This window comes from Haematobia irritans, chromosome 2, assembly GCF_050003625.1.
Source record: "Haematobia irritans isolate KBUSLIRL chromosome 2, ASM5000362v1, whole genome shotgun sequence".
NCBI classification, from domain to species: domain Eukaryota; kingdom Metazoa; phylum Arthropoda; class Insecta; order Diptera; family Muscidae; genus Haematobia; species Haematobia irritans.
Genome location: NC_134398.1, coordinates 172,961,006 through 172,982,463, shown reverse-complemented (window position 1 = coordinate 172,982,463; position 21,458 = coordinate 172,961,006). Strand labels below are relative to the sequence as shown.

The 21,458-nt window shown below is 30.4% G+C and overlaps 1 protein-coding gene across 4 annotated transcripts in view; it reads right to left on the bottom strand.

Moving 5' to 3' along the window:
• The window catches only part of dbr (debra), an 83,940-nt gene that overhangs the window by 26,745 nt on the left and 35,737 nt on the right, over positions 1-21,458 (bottom strand). The window contains exon 7 of one of the 4 annotated variants that reach the window (XM_075296838.1): positions 1,719-3,161. The exons of the other annotated variants lie outside the window; for them this stretch is intronic. Coding sequence (XP_075152953.1) covers positions 3,149-3,161 — 13 coding nt within the window. The 3' untranslated portion in view covers positions 1,719-3,148. Of the gene's footprint in view, positions 1-1,718; positions 3,162-21,458 lie in introns of those variants that run through there. 4 annotated transcript variants of the gene reach the window in all.

Below are 21,458 nucleotides of genomic sequence, written 5' to 3'. Positions count from 1 at the left end.
ATTCAAACCTGATCAATACTTAGAGAATTTCAATCCATAAAAAAAGAACATGTTAATAACACACCATTTGAAAAATCGCCGAACTGATGCATAGATGGCACTCCGTATTATTTTTTTAGATAGCTATAACCTTCAAAGGACACATTTATAATTAGAAAACTGTCGGGAAACTCGTCATCTATTTTTTCTTTCGTTGTATAATCAAAATATTATCAACATGCAAAATTTCGTTTTATTCATGTTACCACAATAATACATTTTTTAGCTACCAAATTAACACATCCCGCTTGAAGATTATGGATATAATGCTTGTAACGCTATCTTTGTATCACATCGGAATCTTTTTCAATTGACCTGTTAGCTAAAAATAATCGATTTTTTGGATTTTTTATATCTGTTTTTTATTGAATTCATTTTTCCATTCATTGTCATATAAATATTTTTCAAACTTTATGATAAATTTTCATGTGGTTAATATTTATAACTATATACGATCTACGTGTATGTAATTTATAAATTAATTAATAAAAATATATTATTGTTATGATATGTAAACTTTTTATTATTATTATTATTAGTATTTTTTTTTTTTTTTCGAAATACGAATAATGCTTTTGTACAAAAAAAAATCCCATTGATAATTGTATGGCTCTTATTTCTTTGAAAAAATAACATATTACAAAATTTAAATCATAATACGAAGGCTTTAATATTCATAAAAATTCAAAATATAATCATTAGATACATTTAGAGTGATGATGAATTAAATATCAAAAATTTAAATTAAATAATTAAGGATGAAGCAGTTTTAAATATGGAAGTTACTTTTTCAAAGATTGATTTTTTATTAGAAATAATATCTACACTTTTTAACTTACTTAACTTTGCATTCATTAAATAATTTATCTTTTTAAGGCCTTATTTTGTTAAATCAGAAGTTTTTAATCATTGTACATGATTTTATTAAAAAAAAAACAATACATTTCACATGGAACCTTACAATGGATATTTTAGAAAATATTTACAAATATTAAAGAAAATATTCGAAACCTACTTATTTATATTTTATAAGAATTTCCTTAGCACTAATCTAAGGATATTGTGTTTATTTGTTCGATGTTGAAGATATTTTTAAACATTTTAGGATATCATATATTATATTTATTTTATATACTCTAACAAGCATATCTACACAGAAATATTAATGGCAACATTTTGTGAATTAAAAGCTTACACACAAAAAATTTTTTTTCTGATTCAATCACGAAATTAATTGATCCAATTAATTTTTAATTGAAATGTCTTCAATAACAGAAATGATAGTATCAATTAAAAAAATAAATGAAGGTCAATTAAAAAGTTAATTGATCCAATTAAAAAATTAATTGATACTATTAATTTTATGATTGCTTTTTGTTTCAATTAAAAAATTTGTTGAATCAATTAAATTTTTAATTGAATATTTTTTAAAACTCAATTAAAATTTTAATTGGAAAAATTTTCGTGAAATTTTTTTGTGTGTATACACACAGAAACAAATTTCACGAAAAAATTCCAATTAAAATTTTAATTGAGTTTTATAAAATATTCACAATTAAAAATTTAATTGATTCAACAAATTTTTTAATTGAAACAAAAATCAATCACAAAAATTAATAGTATCAATTAATTTTTTAATTGGATCAATTAATATTTTAATTAACACTATCATTTCGGTGATTGAAGACATTTCAATTAAAAAAATTAATTAGATCAATTAATTTCGTGACTGAATCAGAAGAAAAAAAATTTGTGTGCAATCGAAATGTAAATTAAATAAATACATTGATTAACCGTTTAAATCAACATTTAAAAATAAAAAATTTAATACATTTCGTTGGTAAAATGGTTAAAACTTGTAAAAATATTTCTTTTCACGCAAATAACTTTTAGACAACAAATCTTAATACAGACTTTAATCGCAGCAATATGAATTCAATTAAAATGAATTAAAACAGAGGAAACCCATGGTTGCCCAAGTTTTGCCCACATTTGAAAGGTGTCTCATGGAAATTTTCCACTTTTGAGAAGGGCCGTTTTTCGGAGTGTCAACGTTTGAGAGGTTTCACTGTATTATTTTCAATCATTATTACAATGAAGTCATAATCAATTATTGGTTAAATGAAGCAAAAAAAAAAATAATTGATTTAATTTTACAGCACAATGCTGTTTCATTTTAATTTTTAATTATAATCCTGAATAATCCTGAATTTGTTCAAATTAAGAAAATTTAATGGAATTATAATAATGGGAATTAAATAATATTGTTTTTTTTTTTGTGATTTTCTAAAACAATTATAATTACGAATTTATTATTTCATTTCTAGAGGAATCAATAAAAAAATTGGTTGCCAAATTTCTGTTTATTTAATTAACTTATTAATCAATGTAAATATATGGGGTTCATACAATTATTGGTATTTTCACTATAGTGATTGCGATAACTCCAAAAAAAAACAATTATACGTGTCGACTTTTTTCTGTGTATAATGCACTAATTCTATAATATAAAACTTGGTTCTTTTACTTATGAAACTAATGATAATATTCAAAATATAAGTTTCTAAAATGATAATCCAAAATTAAAGTTATGAACATTACGATTATATTATAAAGTATGTATCTTGTGAAAGTAATCTTATGTATTTTGTTTAATAAATAATAATTTCCCTTGTTCTTGTTTGTTTTAAATTAAAATTCACTTAATTCTTTAATCTTTACATTTATTTGATAGATATATTATTTCTTCAATGATTTGCAATTTACTCTGAATTCTTTTTAGGTGATTGAAAACATATTATCAACAATCTAATATAGGTTAGGTTAGGTATCTGTGTTGTAATTAATATATAATTTATCACTGGTGAAATAATACAACAAATAAACGCAAACTATAAAAATCTCTAGCTACAAGGAAAAACATAAATTTTCAATTAATAATTTTTCTTTAAAAATAAAATACTCAATATTTTGAAATTAATTCTCTTAGTTGTCTAAATTATGTAAATTATTTGCACATATTCATTATGTTTTTTATTATTCCTATGAACAGTTTGTATATGTATACCCATACCAAAATTTGAAAACGTCTTTGCTTTTGGTCTCAAATTTAAGTATATTTTCTGTGAAGAAATAGAAATAAAAGAAAGAAGGAAAAGGGAAGATATAAGTTAAGTAAAAATTTCTTTAGATTTTTTTTTTGAGGGGTTTGAAAAAATATTAGAAAACTGATAGTTTAGTGTTAATATATAAAATCGAAATGAAATGATAAAAAGGTGTTAAGTTTTATTGGAGTTTAGAGATTGCAATATATTGTAGTTTCCATAGAGTATAATATAAATAGAATATACTTTAGACCCTATGCGGGAGGTAATTTATCCTATATTACAACTATAAATAAGACCATCGCACAGAACCGTATATAATTTATTCTCCGAAAAATAATATTAGTTGTAGCAAGCGAAATCTGTCAATTGTGTCTATCGAATAGAATATTTCTGTGTGTTTTCATAGGTTATATATTCAAAAAACCTTTCGATTTCAACTTTAGCAAATTACAAGCAAATGCCATGCATCAGCAAGGAGAATTAAGTTAATGACAAATTCGGTAGCTGCAACCAAACCTATATTCTGGTTATTTAAATCAGAAATGTTTTCTTAAAAGAAAATCTACGCAGGTATAAAGTACGTTAAACTACATATAAATTGAAATTGAGTATATAATTTAAAACCATCGAACCAATGGCAATTCACTTATGCTGACACTGCTGTTTCCACACTCAGTAACACTCTGTCTGCAATCTTAAACTCTCGTCTGCATCTGCACTTAACATTGTTTTGTTTACTATGTTGGTTCATCGACATACTTTAGTATTCGGTGACAGCATCAACATATTGAACATTGAACTAAGCAAGCGCAGTCAGCATAAATGCAGTTATAACGTAAAAGAAAGTAAGAGTAAGAATGAGAATGAGAAACACATGTGTGTAAGAATGTGTGTAAATCCATTTTGGCAGGATTGCCATATAATCTAATCCCATTATATGGCGATCCTGCCAAATCAATGCGTTTCAGTCAATTAAAATAAAAATATAATAAAAAAATATAAAATATAATTTAATGCGTTACTAATCACATTAAAGCATTGCCTAAAGATCCGCAAAAGAAAAAATTAAAAAAAAATCAATAATTGATGGAAGATACTGCCACAACTGTCCGGGCAGTCCAGCCCGATCCGAGGGTTGTGGAGTTAAACATTGGACCGAAACCTCTGACGATTGAGGAATACAAACAGAGGGGAGGAGACCAGGCAAGAAGTCAGGAGCCGGAAATTCCAGAATAAAAAAAGAATAGGACACGTGGCGTCTACACCTGGAGACTGCGCAAGGAGAAAGCGCTAATGGTCAGGACAATAAATTATAACCCACCATCCCCGTGGGATTTAGCAACACGGTATTGGACGCGCATAGACAACATTGACTTTTATGAGTGCGGAGGAAACACAACTGACCTACATAGTATTGCCGTTCTTGTTACTCTTAAATAGAACATTGAACCAAGCAAGAATATAGGCCAATAGGCTGAAAGTAAAGCAATGCAGCGCAATCAGCATAAATGCAATTGTAAAGGGAAGTAAATATAAGAATGTGTAATAATCTTCTTTAAACCCATGATTCTTCATTGGTCAGATTATAACAGTAAATATGTATTAGTGAATGAAGACTAAGAAATTGTAAAATAGTTTTAAGATGCCAATTTGTATAAAAGAGGGTCTCTTGATCCCATATGTCAGAATTGACTTAGACACAAAAGAACCAACTTGTGTTTTTAATTAACAACTCAATTCTACCACAGTTTCTATTAAAGCGAATCTCAGCACACCAGCAATAAATTTTGTGGTCTAGTAGCGCTCTTAAGCGCCGGTCAACCTCGGGTAAGTAGTAACAGTGAAAAGATAAGTGCGAGCGATATGAGTGCGGAGGAAGCACAAGTACAGTTAGAGAAGCCGGAGATAACGAGTTTAAAAATAAATATAAATTTTTGTAAGTGGAATAATTGTTATAAACTTCATAATAAAGAATTGTGCAATAGTTGTATACTAAAATTTGTATAAAAGAGGAACCCTGATCCTACAATAAAGTAGATTTGATCTTGACGCAGAATAAAGACAATGTTTTAATATAAATCATTACTCATTACATCGGGATCCTGTCAAATGAATGCGTTTTTTTGGCGTATTAGTGAATCCCATAGATGAAGATTCAGGTTTGGTCAAATGTATTTGTTAGTTGTGACTCAACTCAATGCCCAATCAATGCGTTTTTAGCCGCATTAGAGAACCTCATAGATTAAGATTGAGGTTTGTTAAAATGTATTTGTTAGTTGTGACTCAATCGCAAATAATTGTAGAACTCACAATTTGTTCTAAAAAGAAAAGATTTTTGATTTTTGAAAGACTTAGACACAAAAGAACCAACTTGTGTTTTTAATTAACAACTCAATTCTACCACAGTTTCAATTAAATCGAATCTCAGCACACCTGCAATAAATTTTGTGGTCTAGTAGCGCTCTTAAGCGCCGGTCAACCTCGGTTAAGTAGTAACAGCGAAAAGATAAGTGCGAGCGATATAAGTGCGGAGGAAGCACAAGTAGAGTTAGAGACGCCGGAGATAACGAGTTTAAAAATAAATATACATTTTCGTAAGTGGTGTAGTGTGACCAAACACACTCTCCACTTCTTCCCCCTTATTCTTCACTTACACATGCATTCCCATTAACATACAGTACTCTATTTTTGATCCACTTGCATTCTCGGTGCATTCATATTTTGTTTTTGTTGACGCAGGTCAGTCACACACTTGGTAGTGACTGAGTTGAATGCACTCAGTGGAGTTCCAATTAGATGTTGGTGGCATGTGACACTTTTCATTGGTTTAGAGTTTCCAGTTGGGATTGCATACATTGTTTTGTAAGTAGACCAACTGCATGAACTCAGAATTGAGTCAAATGACCACCAATAGGAATTAAGAAAGGCCTGCATCTCAAAGAAAGTAAAAGTATTGGTAAAATGTAGATCAATTTTTCATAGAAATATATGCATGTATAAGTGAGCTCCATAGTTCTATACTCCATTTATTGAAATAGTATTAGTACATTTTTCACTCAGTAGTCAATAATTCTAAGTTCCAAATTTTGTATAAATTCATTACATTTTCGAAAATAAAATCAGAAAGATATCACACAGAGCCTAAACAACTGGCTTTTTATTTTTCTCTGAGTTGAAGTGGCACTGTAGAGTGCCTGCAACAAAAATTAGCTGGTCTAGTGGCGCTCTTAAGCGCCGGCCAAAAATCGGGCACGTAGAGATAGGATCTTCTCCTTGTAATCTTTAAAATTTGTTTCTGAGTGGACACTTGCCTGTACTTCACGGCAAGCATCCTTTATTTTGTCCTTTTGGAGAACGCTTGCCAATTTTGTTTGCAAGTATCGTTTTGTCTGGTGACCGTTTGCCTACCACGCGGCAAACATTACAGTGGAATAATTGTTATAAACTTCATAATAAAGAATTGTGCAATAGTTGTACACTAAAATTTGTATAAAAGAGGAACCCTGATCCTACAATAAAGTAGATTTGATCTTGACTCAGAACAAAGACAATATTTTAATATAAATCATTGCTCATTACATCGCGATCCTGCCAAATCAATGCGTTTTTTGGCGTATTAGTGAATCCCATAGATGAAGATTCAGGTTTGGTCAAATGTATTTGTTAGTTGTGACTCAACTCAATGCCAAATCAATGCGATTTTAGCCGCATTAGAGAACCTCATAGATTAAGATTGAGGTTTGTTAAAATGTATTTGTTAGTTGTGACTCAATCGCAAATAATTGTAGAACTCACAATTTGTTCTAAAAAGACAAGATTTTTGATTTTTTGAAAGACTTAGACACAAAAGAACCACCTTGTGTTTTTAATTAACAACTCAATTCTACCACAGTTTCAATTAAATCGAATCTCAGCACACCCGCAATAAATTTTGTGGTCTAGTAGCGCTCTTAAGCACCGGTCAACCTCGGTTAAGTAGTAACAGCGAAAAGATAAGTGCGAGCGATATAAGTGCGGAGAAAGCACAAGTAGAGTTAGAGACGCCGGAGATAACGAGTTTAAAAATAAATATACATTTTCGTAAGTGGAATAATTGTTATAAACTTCATAATAAAGAATTGTGCAATAGTTGTACACTAAAATTTGTATAAAAGAGGAACCCTGATCCTACAATAAAGTAGATTTGATATTGACTCAGAACAAAGACAATGTTTTAATATAAATCATTGCTCATTACATCGCGATCCTGCCAAATCAATGCGTTTTTTGGCGTATTAGTGAATCCCATAGATGAAGATTCAGGTTTGGTCAAATGTATTTGTTAGTTGTGACTCAACTCAATGCCAAATCAATGCGTTTTTAGCCGCATTAGAGAACCTCATAGATTAAGATTGAGGTTTGTTAAAATGTATTTGTTAGTTGTGACTCAATCGCAAATAATTGAAGAACTCACAATTTGTTCTAACAAGACAAGATTTTTGATTTTTGAAAGACTTAGACACAAAAGAAAGAACTTGTGTTTTTAATTAACAACTCAATTCTACCACAGTTTCAATTAAATCGAATCTCAGCACACCTGCAATAAATTTTGTGGTCTAGTAGCGCTGTTAAGCGCCGGTCAACCTCGGTTAAGTAGTAACAGTGTAATGTGATCATTCACACATCTCATTCATTTTGTTGTTATGCATATAAGATTGCATGTTAACATTCATAACATATTGTTAACATACGCTGCAACTGCACCTAACATTATTTTGCTTACTATGTTGGTTCATCGACATACTTTGGAATTCGATGACTGCATTAACCAACTGACCTATATTATTGCCATTCTTGTTACTCTTAAATAGAACATTGAACTAAGCAAGAATATGGACAAATGGGTTCAAAGCAGAGCAATGCTGCGCAGTCAGCATAAATGCAATTGTAACGCGAAAGTAAAAGTAAAACACATGTGTGTAAGAATGTGTAATTCCATGATTGGTCAATGCACTAATGTAAATATGTATTAGTAAATTTAAGAATGAAAAATTGTAAAATAATTTTAAGAAGAAATTAATATAAAAGAGGGACCTTGAGCCCACAATAAAACAGATTCAATTTAGACACAAAACAATAAAGTCTATTTTCTTTCTCAGTTACGAATAACACCACATGGCGATCCTGCCAAATTAATGCGTTCATCCGCATTTAAAAATATATATATGCGTTCTGTTAAAATAATATAAGTAAATAAAAAGAAAAAAAATATAATTATTTATTTTTGCGTTGTAATCCGCATCTACAAAAAAAAAAAAAAATATATAACAAATAATAATAACTATAATTGATGGAAGACACTGCCATAACAGTCCGGGCAGTCCAACCCAAGCCGAGGGTTGTTGAATCAAAGATTGGACCGAAAGCTCTAACCATCGAAGAGTATAAGAGGAGGACAACAAGGCAGACTCCAAAGCCCGAAGAACCAGAAATTCCAGCGGTACCAAAAAAGAAGACTCGTGGCGGATATACTTGGAAATTGCGCAAGGAAAAGGCGCTATTAGTAAGAGTATTAAACGCAGACCCCCCACCACCGTGGGACGTGGCAACAAAGCATTGGTGTCGCATTGACGATATCGACTTTTTATTACGTCAATATCTGGAGAACAAAAACAAAAAAAAATCTATTAAAAAAAAAAAAAAAAAAAATATATATATATATATATATATATATATATATATATATATATATATATATATATATATATATATATATATATATATATATATATATATATATATATATATATATATATATATATATATATATATATATATATATATATATATATATATATATATATATAACAATACTTATAGTTTAAATACGTAAATATTACTATGGGAAACGCCCAAACAAAAGTAACAGAGGTAATTCAGGCTAATACTAACGCTCCTAAAGCAGTGTGTATTAGTTTTGAAATCATAATTGTAATTATAACTGCAATAATAATAACATTAATTGTACGTTATTTAAAAAAGTATGTAAAAGCACAAATTAGAAGACAAATACGAACAAATGTACTTGGATAACTTGTAACAATAAAATCAAAAAAAAAAAAAAAAATCTCTGTATACAATTAAATTGCATTTTAAAATCAAAATTAAAACATTAATGTAAAATTTCTTCTTTATATACATATACGGAGCATGGATGGTATTTTTAGCGCATTAGAGAACATTATTACAAATGCAAAGAAATCTATAAATAGGCCATATACAAGGGAAACTATAGACGCAAAATTTAGGGATTTGCAATTACTCCAAGAAGAGTTTAGGCAATTAGTGGATCGAAAAGATCTCACTGAGTTAGGCGATTCGTTGATTAGATATAAAAAATTAAGAAACGAGGCGGTAGAACTTTTGGGAATTCATTCCAAAGGCGCCCACTCAACAGTCTCAGGTCAATCAACAATTTCTGACCGGTCAAATCAGTCTGCTAGTTCACTTGAAATTACAGCCATGGATATCTCAGAGTTATCCGCAATTTCTAAATTGGTGCCAATTTTCAGTGGCAAGAAAGAGGAATTACACAATTTCGTCGCTAATCTGGAAATTGTGGCTCAGACCATTCCAGACGAGAAGAAAGCATTTTTCTTCCAATTCATCTTTAATTCTCGATTGGACCTAAAAGTCCAAAACAGAATAAGACAGGAGTCCGTACCTACCACAATTGATGAATTAATCAACTCGGTAAGAAGGGCATATAAACCGTCAAGAAATGCCAATGTGGTACTCAATGAACTAACCGGTCTGAGGCAAAGGAATAATAATCTTTCGGGTTTTGCTACGAAAATCGAGAACCTCGTCTCGGAACTCAATGAAATTCAAATTTCACAGCAGGGCGAGGATAGGAGAGCAGGTATTATTGTCTCCAATAATGCCATAGCTTTCAACACCTTCTTGAATGGATTACAAGATCCAGCTCTGATTCAGACGATTGAGGCAAGTCAGGTATCAACTTTTTACGAAGCCCTACAATTAGCGGAAAAATCTATATCTCGTGTGAGGCAGAATATGATTTTTCATCAGAAAGCTCATCATACCCACATAAATAAGAATAACAATACATTTAGAAAACATAACAATTTTAATAATTACAGTAATAATAACAACAATAATAATTATAGATTTAATGGCAACAATAATAGCAATAGAAATAGAGGCAATAATAATACGTATAATAACCATAACAATAGGAGTAACAACAGATATAGTAATAATAACAATAGAAATAGTAATAGTAATAATAACTACAATAATAGAAGTTTTAGTAGAAGGAACCAAAATGTCAATTATGTACAGGAACAGGGAAACTTCCATACACCGGAGATGAATCCACCTGCATCTTCGGGGATATTCCAATAAATGAAAAACAAATATATTGCTTATCCTCTAACTTACGAAACTACGTAAGATTACATATCGCTAATACAGACAAACCACTTACTTTTCTAATAGATACAGGAGCTGACATCTCCCTATGCAAAGAGCAATTTTTACAAAATTATCAAGCGAACACAGAGGATTATTGTAATTTAACAGGAATAACAAGAGAAGTAATTAAATCATTTGGTTCAACCACTATTAGCATAAACATTAATGGCGTCATTCTGGAACATAACATACAATTAGTTACGAATGACATACCCATTAGTACAGACGGTATATTATGAAGAGATTTTTTATTAAAACATAGGTGTAATATAGATTATGATAAGTATGTTTTGACCTTTGACATTAATAATGAGACTATTACTATCCCTATACATGACAATTCTTTAAAAATTAATCAGATAACTATCCCTAGTCGAAGTGAAATAATAATTCCCATCAGAATAAATATAAATCATGATGCAGTTGTTCTAAACCGCGAAATAAGACAAGGCATATTCATAGCAAGTTCTATCATCCCCGCAAACGGTAATCAGCATATTAAATTATTAAATGCCACAGATAAAGATAAATTAATAGAAAACCTAACAATTGAAACTATTCCTTTAAATAATTATGAGATAATAACAGTACATCAGAATTTTAAAAGCACGGGAGAAGAACGTTTTGAGAAATTAATACAAAAATTTAATTTAACAGATTTAAATGATGAAGAACAAAAAGAAATTATGTCTATCTTGAGAGAATATCAGTCAATATTCCATCTTGACAATGAGGAGTTAACCACTAACAATTTTTACAAACAGACTATCAATTTACATGACAAAACACCTGTATACATAAAAAATTACAGATTACCACAAACCCACAAAGAGGAAATAGAAAATCAAGTTCAAAAACTTCTGGATAACAAAATAATAGAACCTTCAATTAGTCCTTATAACGCACCATTATTGCTTGTTCCTAAAAAGGGACAATCCGATCTAAAGAAATGGAGATTGGTAGTTGATTTTAGAAAACTGAACGACAAAATCGTAAACGATAAATTTCCGTTGACACGTTTGGACGATATTTTGGATAGATTAGGAAGAGCCAAATATTTTTCAACCTTGGATATGACTAGTTCTTTTCATCAAATCGAACTAGACAATAAATCAAGACCGTTGACTGCTTTTTCCACCCCCAATGGACACTATCAATACACCAGATTACCATTTGGTCTTAAAATATCTTCCAATAGTTTCCAACGCATGCTGACGATAGCACTATCTGGTTTAGATTCCGAAGCTTTTCTATACGTAGACGATATTATTGTTTTCGGATGTAGCTTCAGACATCACAATGCTAATCTTAGAAAAGTATTGGATAGACTTAGCAAATATAACTTAAAACTTAACCCAGATAAATGTTGTTTTCTAAAACCAGAGGTAGTTTACTTAGGACACTTAATAGCACCTAATGGCATAAAACCAGATCCTACCAAATTTGAAGCTATTACCAGTTATCCAATACCCAAAAATGCAGACGATGTAAGAAGATTTGTAGCCTTTTGCAATTATTACAGACGCTTTATTAAAAATTTTGCCGAAATCACAAGTTGTTTGAACTCCTTATTGAAGAAGAATATTAAATTTGTCTGGACTGATGAATGCCAAAAAGCTTTTGAAACTCTCAAGAACAGATTAATAACACCACCGATTCTACAATATCCCGATTTCAATAAACCTTTTATATTAACAACAGATGCTTCCGATTTTGCACTCGGTGCTGTATTATCGCAAGGAGAGATAGGAAACGATATGCCGATATCTTACGCTAGTAGATCTTTGAACAAACACGAGAAAAATAAACCTGTAATCGAAAAAGAATTATTAGCTATACACTGGGGAATTCAATTTTTCCACCCCTATTTGTACGGTCGAAAATTTATAGTAGTAACTGACCATAGACCACTAATAGCATTATTTTCACACAAAAATCCAAGTTCCAAATTAACTCGAATAAGGTTAGAATTATCTGATTATGACTTTGAAATTATTTACAAAAAAGGGATAAATAATACTAACGCTGACGCACTATCACGTATACAATTAAACTCCGACACTCTAAAAACAATGATACCTCAAAATATAGATGAAAGAATAAAAAAATCGCTGGTGATAACACGAGGAATGAAAAATAAAATGCGCATAAAAGAAAACTATAAAAATGATGAATATATGCATGCTAATAAAAATAGAATGTCTTCTCAATGTGAGCCTGATCAACTCAAAGTTTGGGAATGTACATCAATAAAAGATATTAAACTCGCGAGAAAAATAAAATTTGAATTATGTAAGTCGACTAATGAATTTATGATTCTTAATAACCCTTCTGTGAACGAATTGGCCATAAGGTGTAGCGATAATCCCTATTACTCAGGTAATCTTTGGGAGAAGCTATCATCTGAGTTAAGCAGAATGAGTATTAAGACTTTCGCACTAGAAAAAGGTGACGAAATATTTAATATAATAACCCATGGGAAATTTAAAAAAGAAATGAATATATATTTGAAAAATAAAGACGTCAAAATATTACTATATGAAAATCCTCGAAATATAACAAACAAAGAAGAACAATATAAACTTATAAAATTATATCACGATACACCATGCGGAGGTCATTTTGGAGTTAAAAAGACATTAACAAAACTAAGACAAAAATACATATGGAAAAACATGTCTCAAATGATAAAAAAATATGTTACTACATGCGATTTATGTCAAAGAAATAAACAAACAAAACATACTAAGGAACCTTTCACCTATAGATAGTTTTAGCACAGTTGTCATTGACACCGTAGGCCCCTTACGTCCATCAGAAAATTATCGTTACATTCTGACTATGCAATGCGAATTGACAAAGTACGTAATAGCTGCACCTATGGAGACTAAAGAAGCCAAGTCTATAGCAAAAACTTTAAATGAAAATTTAATTTTGCGATATGGCATATTTAAGACCTTGAAATCTGATAGACGCACTGAATTCGTTAATGAATTAATGGACGAAATGTGCAAACTATTAAAGATTGAACAAAGGCTTTCCACACCATATCATCACGAGACTTTGGGCACAATTGAAAGAAACCATAGAGTTTTAAATGAATACTTTTTGTCTTTCGTAAATGACGATAATTGGAGTAATTGGATACCTTACTATGCATTCGCATACAACATAACGCCACATGTTGATACTGGGTATTCACCTTTTGAATTAATATTTGGCAAGCTACCAACCTTGCCAGGGGAGAGTGTGATGAATGACACAAAAATCTACGGCATTGACAATTATGCTAATGAATTAAAATTAAGATTAAAAATATCATTAGAAAATGCTAGAAAGTTAATAGAACAAACAAAAATCAAAAGAAGTCAAAGATCATTATTGAATACAAATAGAATAGATTTAAAAATAGGTGACTTAGTTTTGGTAAGGAAAGAAAATAGAAAGAAAAACCAAGCACCGTACCATGGTCCATATGAAATAACTGAAATCAAAGAACCTAATGTAAAAATAAAAATAGAGAACAAAGAAAAGATATTACACAAAAATTTATTAAAGAAATATCAAAAATAATATCTCATAAGTCAAAACATATATTGTATCAAATTACTATAAGAACAATTATACTAAGGAACTTGTAATTATACCACTTGAAATACCAAAACACTAAACATACCACTTAAACAATTGTACCTATTAAATTTCAACCAAAAATATTGTAAATAAATATGAACAACATAAAAGAGACCGATATGAAAAGATCATGTGACACATTCTTGTACCCAATTTGTTTCGTATAGACCACACAAATTGTGAACAATTCTCTTTAGGGTGAGGGTGTAATGTGATCATTCACACATCTCATTCATTTTGTTGTTATGCATATAAGATTGCATGTTAACATTCATAACATATTGTTAACATACGCTGCAACTGCACCTAACATTATTTTGCTTACTATGTTGGTTCATCGACATACTTTGGTATTCGATGACTGCATTAACCAACTGACCTATATTATTGCCGTTCTTGTTACTCTTAAATAGAACATTGAACTAAGCAAGAATATGGACAAATGGGTTTAAAGCAGAGCAATGCTGCGCAGTCAGCATAAATGCAATTGCAAAGTAAAAAAGTGAAATTAAGAATGAGAAACACATGTGTGTAAGAATGTGTGTAATCCATGACTTATCATTGGTCAATACAATTAATGTAAATATGTATTAGTAAATTTAAGATTGGAAAATTGTAAAATAGTTTTAAGAAGAAAATGGTATAAAAGAGGGACCTTGAGCCCACAATAAACAGAATTAATTTAGACACCAAATAAAATAGTGTTTTTAAATTCTCAATCTAATTTTAACTTTACAAGTTAGAGAAGCCGGAGATAACGAGTTTAAAAATAAATATACATTTTCGTAAGTGGAATAATTGTTATAAACTTCATAATAGCTAATTGTGCAATAGTTGCATACTAAAATTTGTATAAAAGAGGAACCCTGATCCCACAATAAAGCAGATTTTTTGATCTTGACTCAGAACAAAGAAAATGTTTTAATATAAATCATTGCTCATTACTGTAGTGTGATCATTCACACATCTCATTCATTTTGTTGTTGTACATAAAATTGCATGTTAACATTCTAAACATTTTTAACATACGCTGCATCTGCACTTAACATTGTTTTGTTGATATTCGATGACTGCATCAACATATGCATATATCCAACTGACCTATATATTATTGCCGTTCTTGTTACTCTTAAATAGAACATTGAACTAAGCAAGAATATGGGCAAATGGGTTCAAAGCAGAGCAATGCTGCGCAGTCAGCATAAATGCAATTGTAACGTAAAAAGTGAAAGTAAGAATGAGAAACACATGTGTGTAAGAATGTGTGTAATCCATGACTTATCATTGGTCAATCCATAAATGTAAATATGTATTGGTAAATTTAAGACTGAAAAATGTAAAATAGTTTTAAGAAGAAATGAGTATAAAAGAGGGACCTTGAGCCCACAATAAGGAGAATCAATTTAGACACCAAATCATCAAAGTGTTTTAATATTCTCAAACACAAACCCATCAAATCATTACATGGCGATCCTGCCAAATTAATGCGTCTTATCCGCATTTCAACATTGCGTTCTATTCGCATTAAATAAAAGCAATATATCTATGAACAAATTCTTGCGTAAAACAGCCGCAAAGAAAGAACAAAAAAAAAAATAATAAATAATAGTATATCATATTGATGGAAGATACTGCCGTAACTGTCCGGGCAGTCCAACCCAATCCGAGGGTTGTGGAATTATTACAGGCTGGGCCTAGACCGCTAACTATTGAAGAATATAAGAGAAGAACAGCTGGACGACAACAAGACCAGAATCTAAAAATTCCCGAAGTAAAGAAGGCAAGAACGCGTGGCGGATATACGTGGAAATTACGCAAAGAAAAGGCACTATTACTAAGGATAGAATCAATTTAGACACCAAATCATCAAAGTGTTTTAATATTCTCAAACACAAACCCATCAATCATTACATTAGATTCAAATAAGGCTGCATTCAATTTGCAACCAAGAGGCTAGAAAGCATTGCTGCTCTTAGCCAAATTAGCTTAAAATAATATCCAGTATACAAATAATAATATGCATGACAATTAAAACCAAGCAGAATTTACTTTGTTAAGCGGAACAAATATAGAAACTGAAATTTAAAAAAAAAAAAAAAAAAAAAAATATATATATATATATATATATATATATATATATATATATATATATATATATATATATATATATATATATATATATATATATATATATATATATATATATATATATATATATATATATATATATATATATATATATATATATATATATATATATATATATATATATATATATATATATATATATATATATATATATATATATATATATATATATATATATATATATATATATATATATATATATATATATATATATATATATATATATATATATATATATATATATATATATATATATATATATATATATATATATATATATATATATATTTATATATATATATATTTATATATATATATATATATATATATATATATATATATATATATATATATATATATATATATATATATATATATATATATATATATATATATATATATATATATAATTTATAATACTGCTAAATATTTGTATCATGGGAAACGCCCAAACAAAAGTCACCGAAGTAATTCAGGCAAATACTAACGCTCCTAAAGCAGTATGTATTAGTTTTGAAATTATCATTGTCATTATAACTGCAATAATAATAACCTTAATTATACGTTATTTAAAAAAATATGTAAAAAAACAAATTAGGAGGCAGATAATTAAACTCCAATTGAAATGTATGTATTTCCACTCAATATTCAATGATTCTAAATCCAAAAATTTGTATAAAAAGAATGTATTTTTGAAAATAAAGTCAGAGAAAAATCTTACACAGAGCCAAAAACAAGCGGCTTTCATTTCTCTCTCTGTTGAGGTGGCACTGTATAGTGCCTGCGACAAAAACTTAGCTGGTCTAGTGGCGCTCTTAAGCGCCGCCCAAATATCGGGTAGGCAGGACTCTAAATTTGAACACAGTTGTCAACAAGTACCCAAGTAAAGGAATACTTTACGTTGTGATCCTGCTACGTTAATTACTTATATCAAGTATACATTACAAGTGACAGAGAAAAGATAAGTGCGAGCGATATGAGTGCGGAGGAAGCTCAAGTAGAGTTAGAGAAGCCGGAGATAAAGAGTTTAAAAATAAATATACATTTTCGTAAGTGGAATAATTGTTTTAAACTTCATAATAGATAATTGTGCAATAGTTGCATACTACAATTTGGATAAAAGAGGAACCCTGATCCCACAATAAAGCAGATTTTTTGATCTTGACTCAGAACAAAGAAAATGTTTTAATATAAATCATTGCTCATTACATCGCGATCCTGTCAAATCAATGCGTTTTTTGGAGTATTAGTAAATCCCATAGATGAAGATTTAGACTTGGTAAAATGTATTTGTTAGTTGTGACTCCATCACAAATAATTGTAAAACTCAAATTTTGTTCTAAAAAGAGTAGATTTTTGAAAGACTTAGACACAAAAGAACCAACTTGTGTTTTTAATTAACAACTCAATTCTACCACAGTTTCAATTAAATCGAATCTCAGTACACCTGCAATAAATTTTGTGGTCTAGTAGCGCTCTTAAGCGCCAGTCAACCTCGGGTAAGTAGTAACAGCGAAAAGATAAGTGCGAGCGATATAAGTGCGGAGGAAGCACAAGTAGAGTTAGAGAAGCCGGAGATAACGAGTTTAGAAATAAATATACATTTTCGTAAGTGGAATAATTGTTATAAACTTCATAATAAAGAATTGTGCAATAGTTGTACACTAAAATTTGTATAAAAGAGGAACCCTGATCCTACAATAAAGCAGATTTGATCTTGACTCAGAACAAAGCGATCCTGTCAAATCAATGCGTTTTTTTGGCGTATTAGTGAATCCCATAGATGAAGATTCAGGTTTGGTCAAATGTATTTGTTAATTGTGACTCAACTCAATGCCAAATCAATGCGTTTTAGCTGCATTAGAGAACCCCATAGATTAAGATTAAAATGGGTTCAAAGCAGAGTGTAGTGTGCATTGTATGTTACCATTCTATACATTCAATTAACATATGCTGCCTCTGTACTTAACATTGTTTTGTTTACTATGTTGGTTCATCGACGTACTTTGGTATTCGGTGACTGCACCAACTCATGCATATACCTAACTGACCTATATATTATTGCCGTTCTTGTTACTCTTAAATAGAACATTGAACTAAGCAAGAATATGAGCCAATGGGTTCAAAGTAAATCAATGCAGCGCTGTCAGCATAAATGCAATAGTAAAAGAAAGTAAAAATAAGAATGGGAAACACATGTGTGTAAGAATGTGTGAGCGATCTCTAAACCCATGATTTGTCATGGGTCAAATTATGAATGTAAATATGTATTAGTAAATTAAGATTAACGAATTGTAAAATAGTTTTAAGCTGAAATTTGTATAAAAGAGGGACCTTGATTCCAGAATAAAACAGAATTGACTTAGACACAAAGTAATTCACTTGTGTTTAATTTATGAAGTTAGTTCAATTCCATTACAATACATGTTCGTAAGTGGAATAATTGTTATAAACTTCATAATAGATAATTGTGCAATAGTTGCATACTAAAATTTGTATAAGAGGAACCCTGATCCCACAATAAAGCAGATGTTTTGATCTTGACTCAGAACAAAGAAAATGTTTTAATATAAATCATTGTTCATTACATCGCGATCCTGTCAAATCAATGCGTTTTTTTGGCGTATTAGTGAATCCCATAGATGAAGATTCAGGCTTGGTAAAATGTATTTGTTAGTTGTGACTCAACTCAATGCTGTAATGTGATCATTCACACATCTCATTCATTTTGTTGTTATGCATATAAGATTGCATGTTAACATTCATAACATATTGTTAACATACGCTGCAACTGCACCTAACATTATTTTGCTTACTATGTTGGCTCATCGACATACTTTGGTATTCGATGACTGCATTAACCAACTGACCTATATTATTGCCGTTCTTGTTACTCTTAAATAGAACATTGAACTAAGCAAGAATATGGACAAATAGGTTTAAAGCAGAGCAATGCTGCGCAGTCAGCATAAATGCAATTGCAACGTAAAAAGTGAAATTAAGAATGAGAAACACATGTGTGTAAGAATGTGTGTAATCCATGACTTATCATTGGTCAATACAATTAATGTAAATATGTATTAGTAAATTTAAGATTGGAAAATTGTAAAATAGTTAAGAAGAAAATGGTATAAAAGAGGGACCTTGAGCCCACAATAAACAGAATTGACATAGACACTGAACAACTAAGTGTTTTATTTCTCACACCCCAACATTACATGGCGATCCTGCCAAATTAATGCGTCATATCCGCATTTGAACATTGCGTTAAAAGCCGCAAAGAAAAAAATATATATATAAAAATAAATAATATTTGGATGGAAGATACTGCCGTAACTGTCCGGGCAGTCCAACCCAATCCGAGGGTTGTGGAAGTATCACAGGCTGGGCCGAAACCATTAACCATTGAAGAATACAAAAGAAGAACGGCTGGACGACAACGGGACCAGAGTCCGAAAATTCCCGATGTAAAAAAAGCCTAGAACGCGTGGTGGTTACACGTGGAAACTACGAAAAGAAAAGGCGGTATTGCTAAGGACCTTAAAGACGGATCCTCCACCTCCTTGGGATCTAGCAACAAAATACTGGTGTCACGTAGACGACATAGACTTCTTGTTGCGACAATATCTTCAAAACAAGAAGAAAAATGTTTAACACACTGTAGTGTGATCATTCACACATCTCATTCATTTTTGTTGTTGTGCATATAGGATTGCATGTTAACATTCATAACATGTTTTTAACATACGCTGCAACTGCACGTAACATTATTTTGCTTACTATGTTGGTTCATCGACATACTTTGGTATTCGATGACTGCATCAACATATAACCAACTGACCTATATTATTGCCGTTCTTGTTACTCTTATATAGAACATTGAACTAAGCAAGAATATGGGCAAATGGGTTCAAAGCAGAGCAATGCTACGCAGTCAGCATAAATGCAATTGTAACGTAAAAGTAAAAGTAAAACACATGTGTGTAAGAATGTGTGTAATCCATGACTTATCATTGGTCAAATCAATAATGTAAATATGTATTGGTAAATTTAAGATTGAAGAATTGTAAAATAGTTTTAAGAAGAAATTAGTATAAAAGAGGGACCTTGAGCCCACAATAAACAGAATTAATTTAGACACCAAATAATGTGTTTTTAAATTCTCAATCAAATTTTAACTTTACATGGCGATCCTGCCAAACTAATGCGCTCTATTCGCATTTAATAAAAGAAAAATATATATAAAAATTATTCATGCGTACACAGCCGCATAGGATTTAATTAATGCTTCAACATCGGCATTAAAAAAAAAATAGAAAAACAAATTTGGATGGAAGATACTGCTGTAACTGTCCGAGCAGTCCAACCCACTCCGAGGGTTGTGGAAGCACCACTTACTGGGCCGAAACCATTGACCATCGAGGAGTACAGAAGAAGAAACGCTGGACGACAACGGGAACAGAGTCCGAAAATTCCCGAGACAAAAAAGCCTAGAACACGTGGTGGTTACACGTGGAAACTGCGTAAAGAAAAGGCGCTTTTGCTAAGGATTTTGAAGACGGATCCCCCACCACCTTGGGATTTAGCAACAAAGTACTGGTGTCGTATAGACGACATAGATTTCTTGTTGCGACAGTATGTGCAAAACAAAAAGAAAAACGTCTAACGCGTAATAATAAAAAAAAAATAAAAAAAAAATAAAAAATCTCTAATAGTTTCACAAGGCTGCATTTAATTTGCAACCTAGCGGCTAGAAGGCATTGTTGCTCTTAGCCAAATTACCTTAATATAGTAAAAATAATAATTATTTAACACCTTAACATTTTGCTCACAATAAAATAAAAACAAACAAAAATATATTCATAATATCTTATTAATACTTATAGTATAAACACATAAACCTAAACAAAATATTACTATGGGAAACGCCCAAACGAAAGTTACAGAAGTAATTCAGGCTAATACTAACGCTCCTAAAGCAGTATGTATTAGTTTTGAAATCATAATTATCATTATAACTACAGTAATAATAGCATTAATTGTTCGTTATTTAAA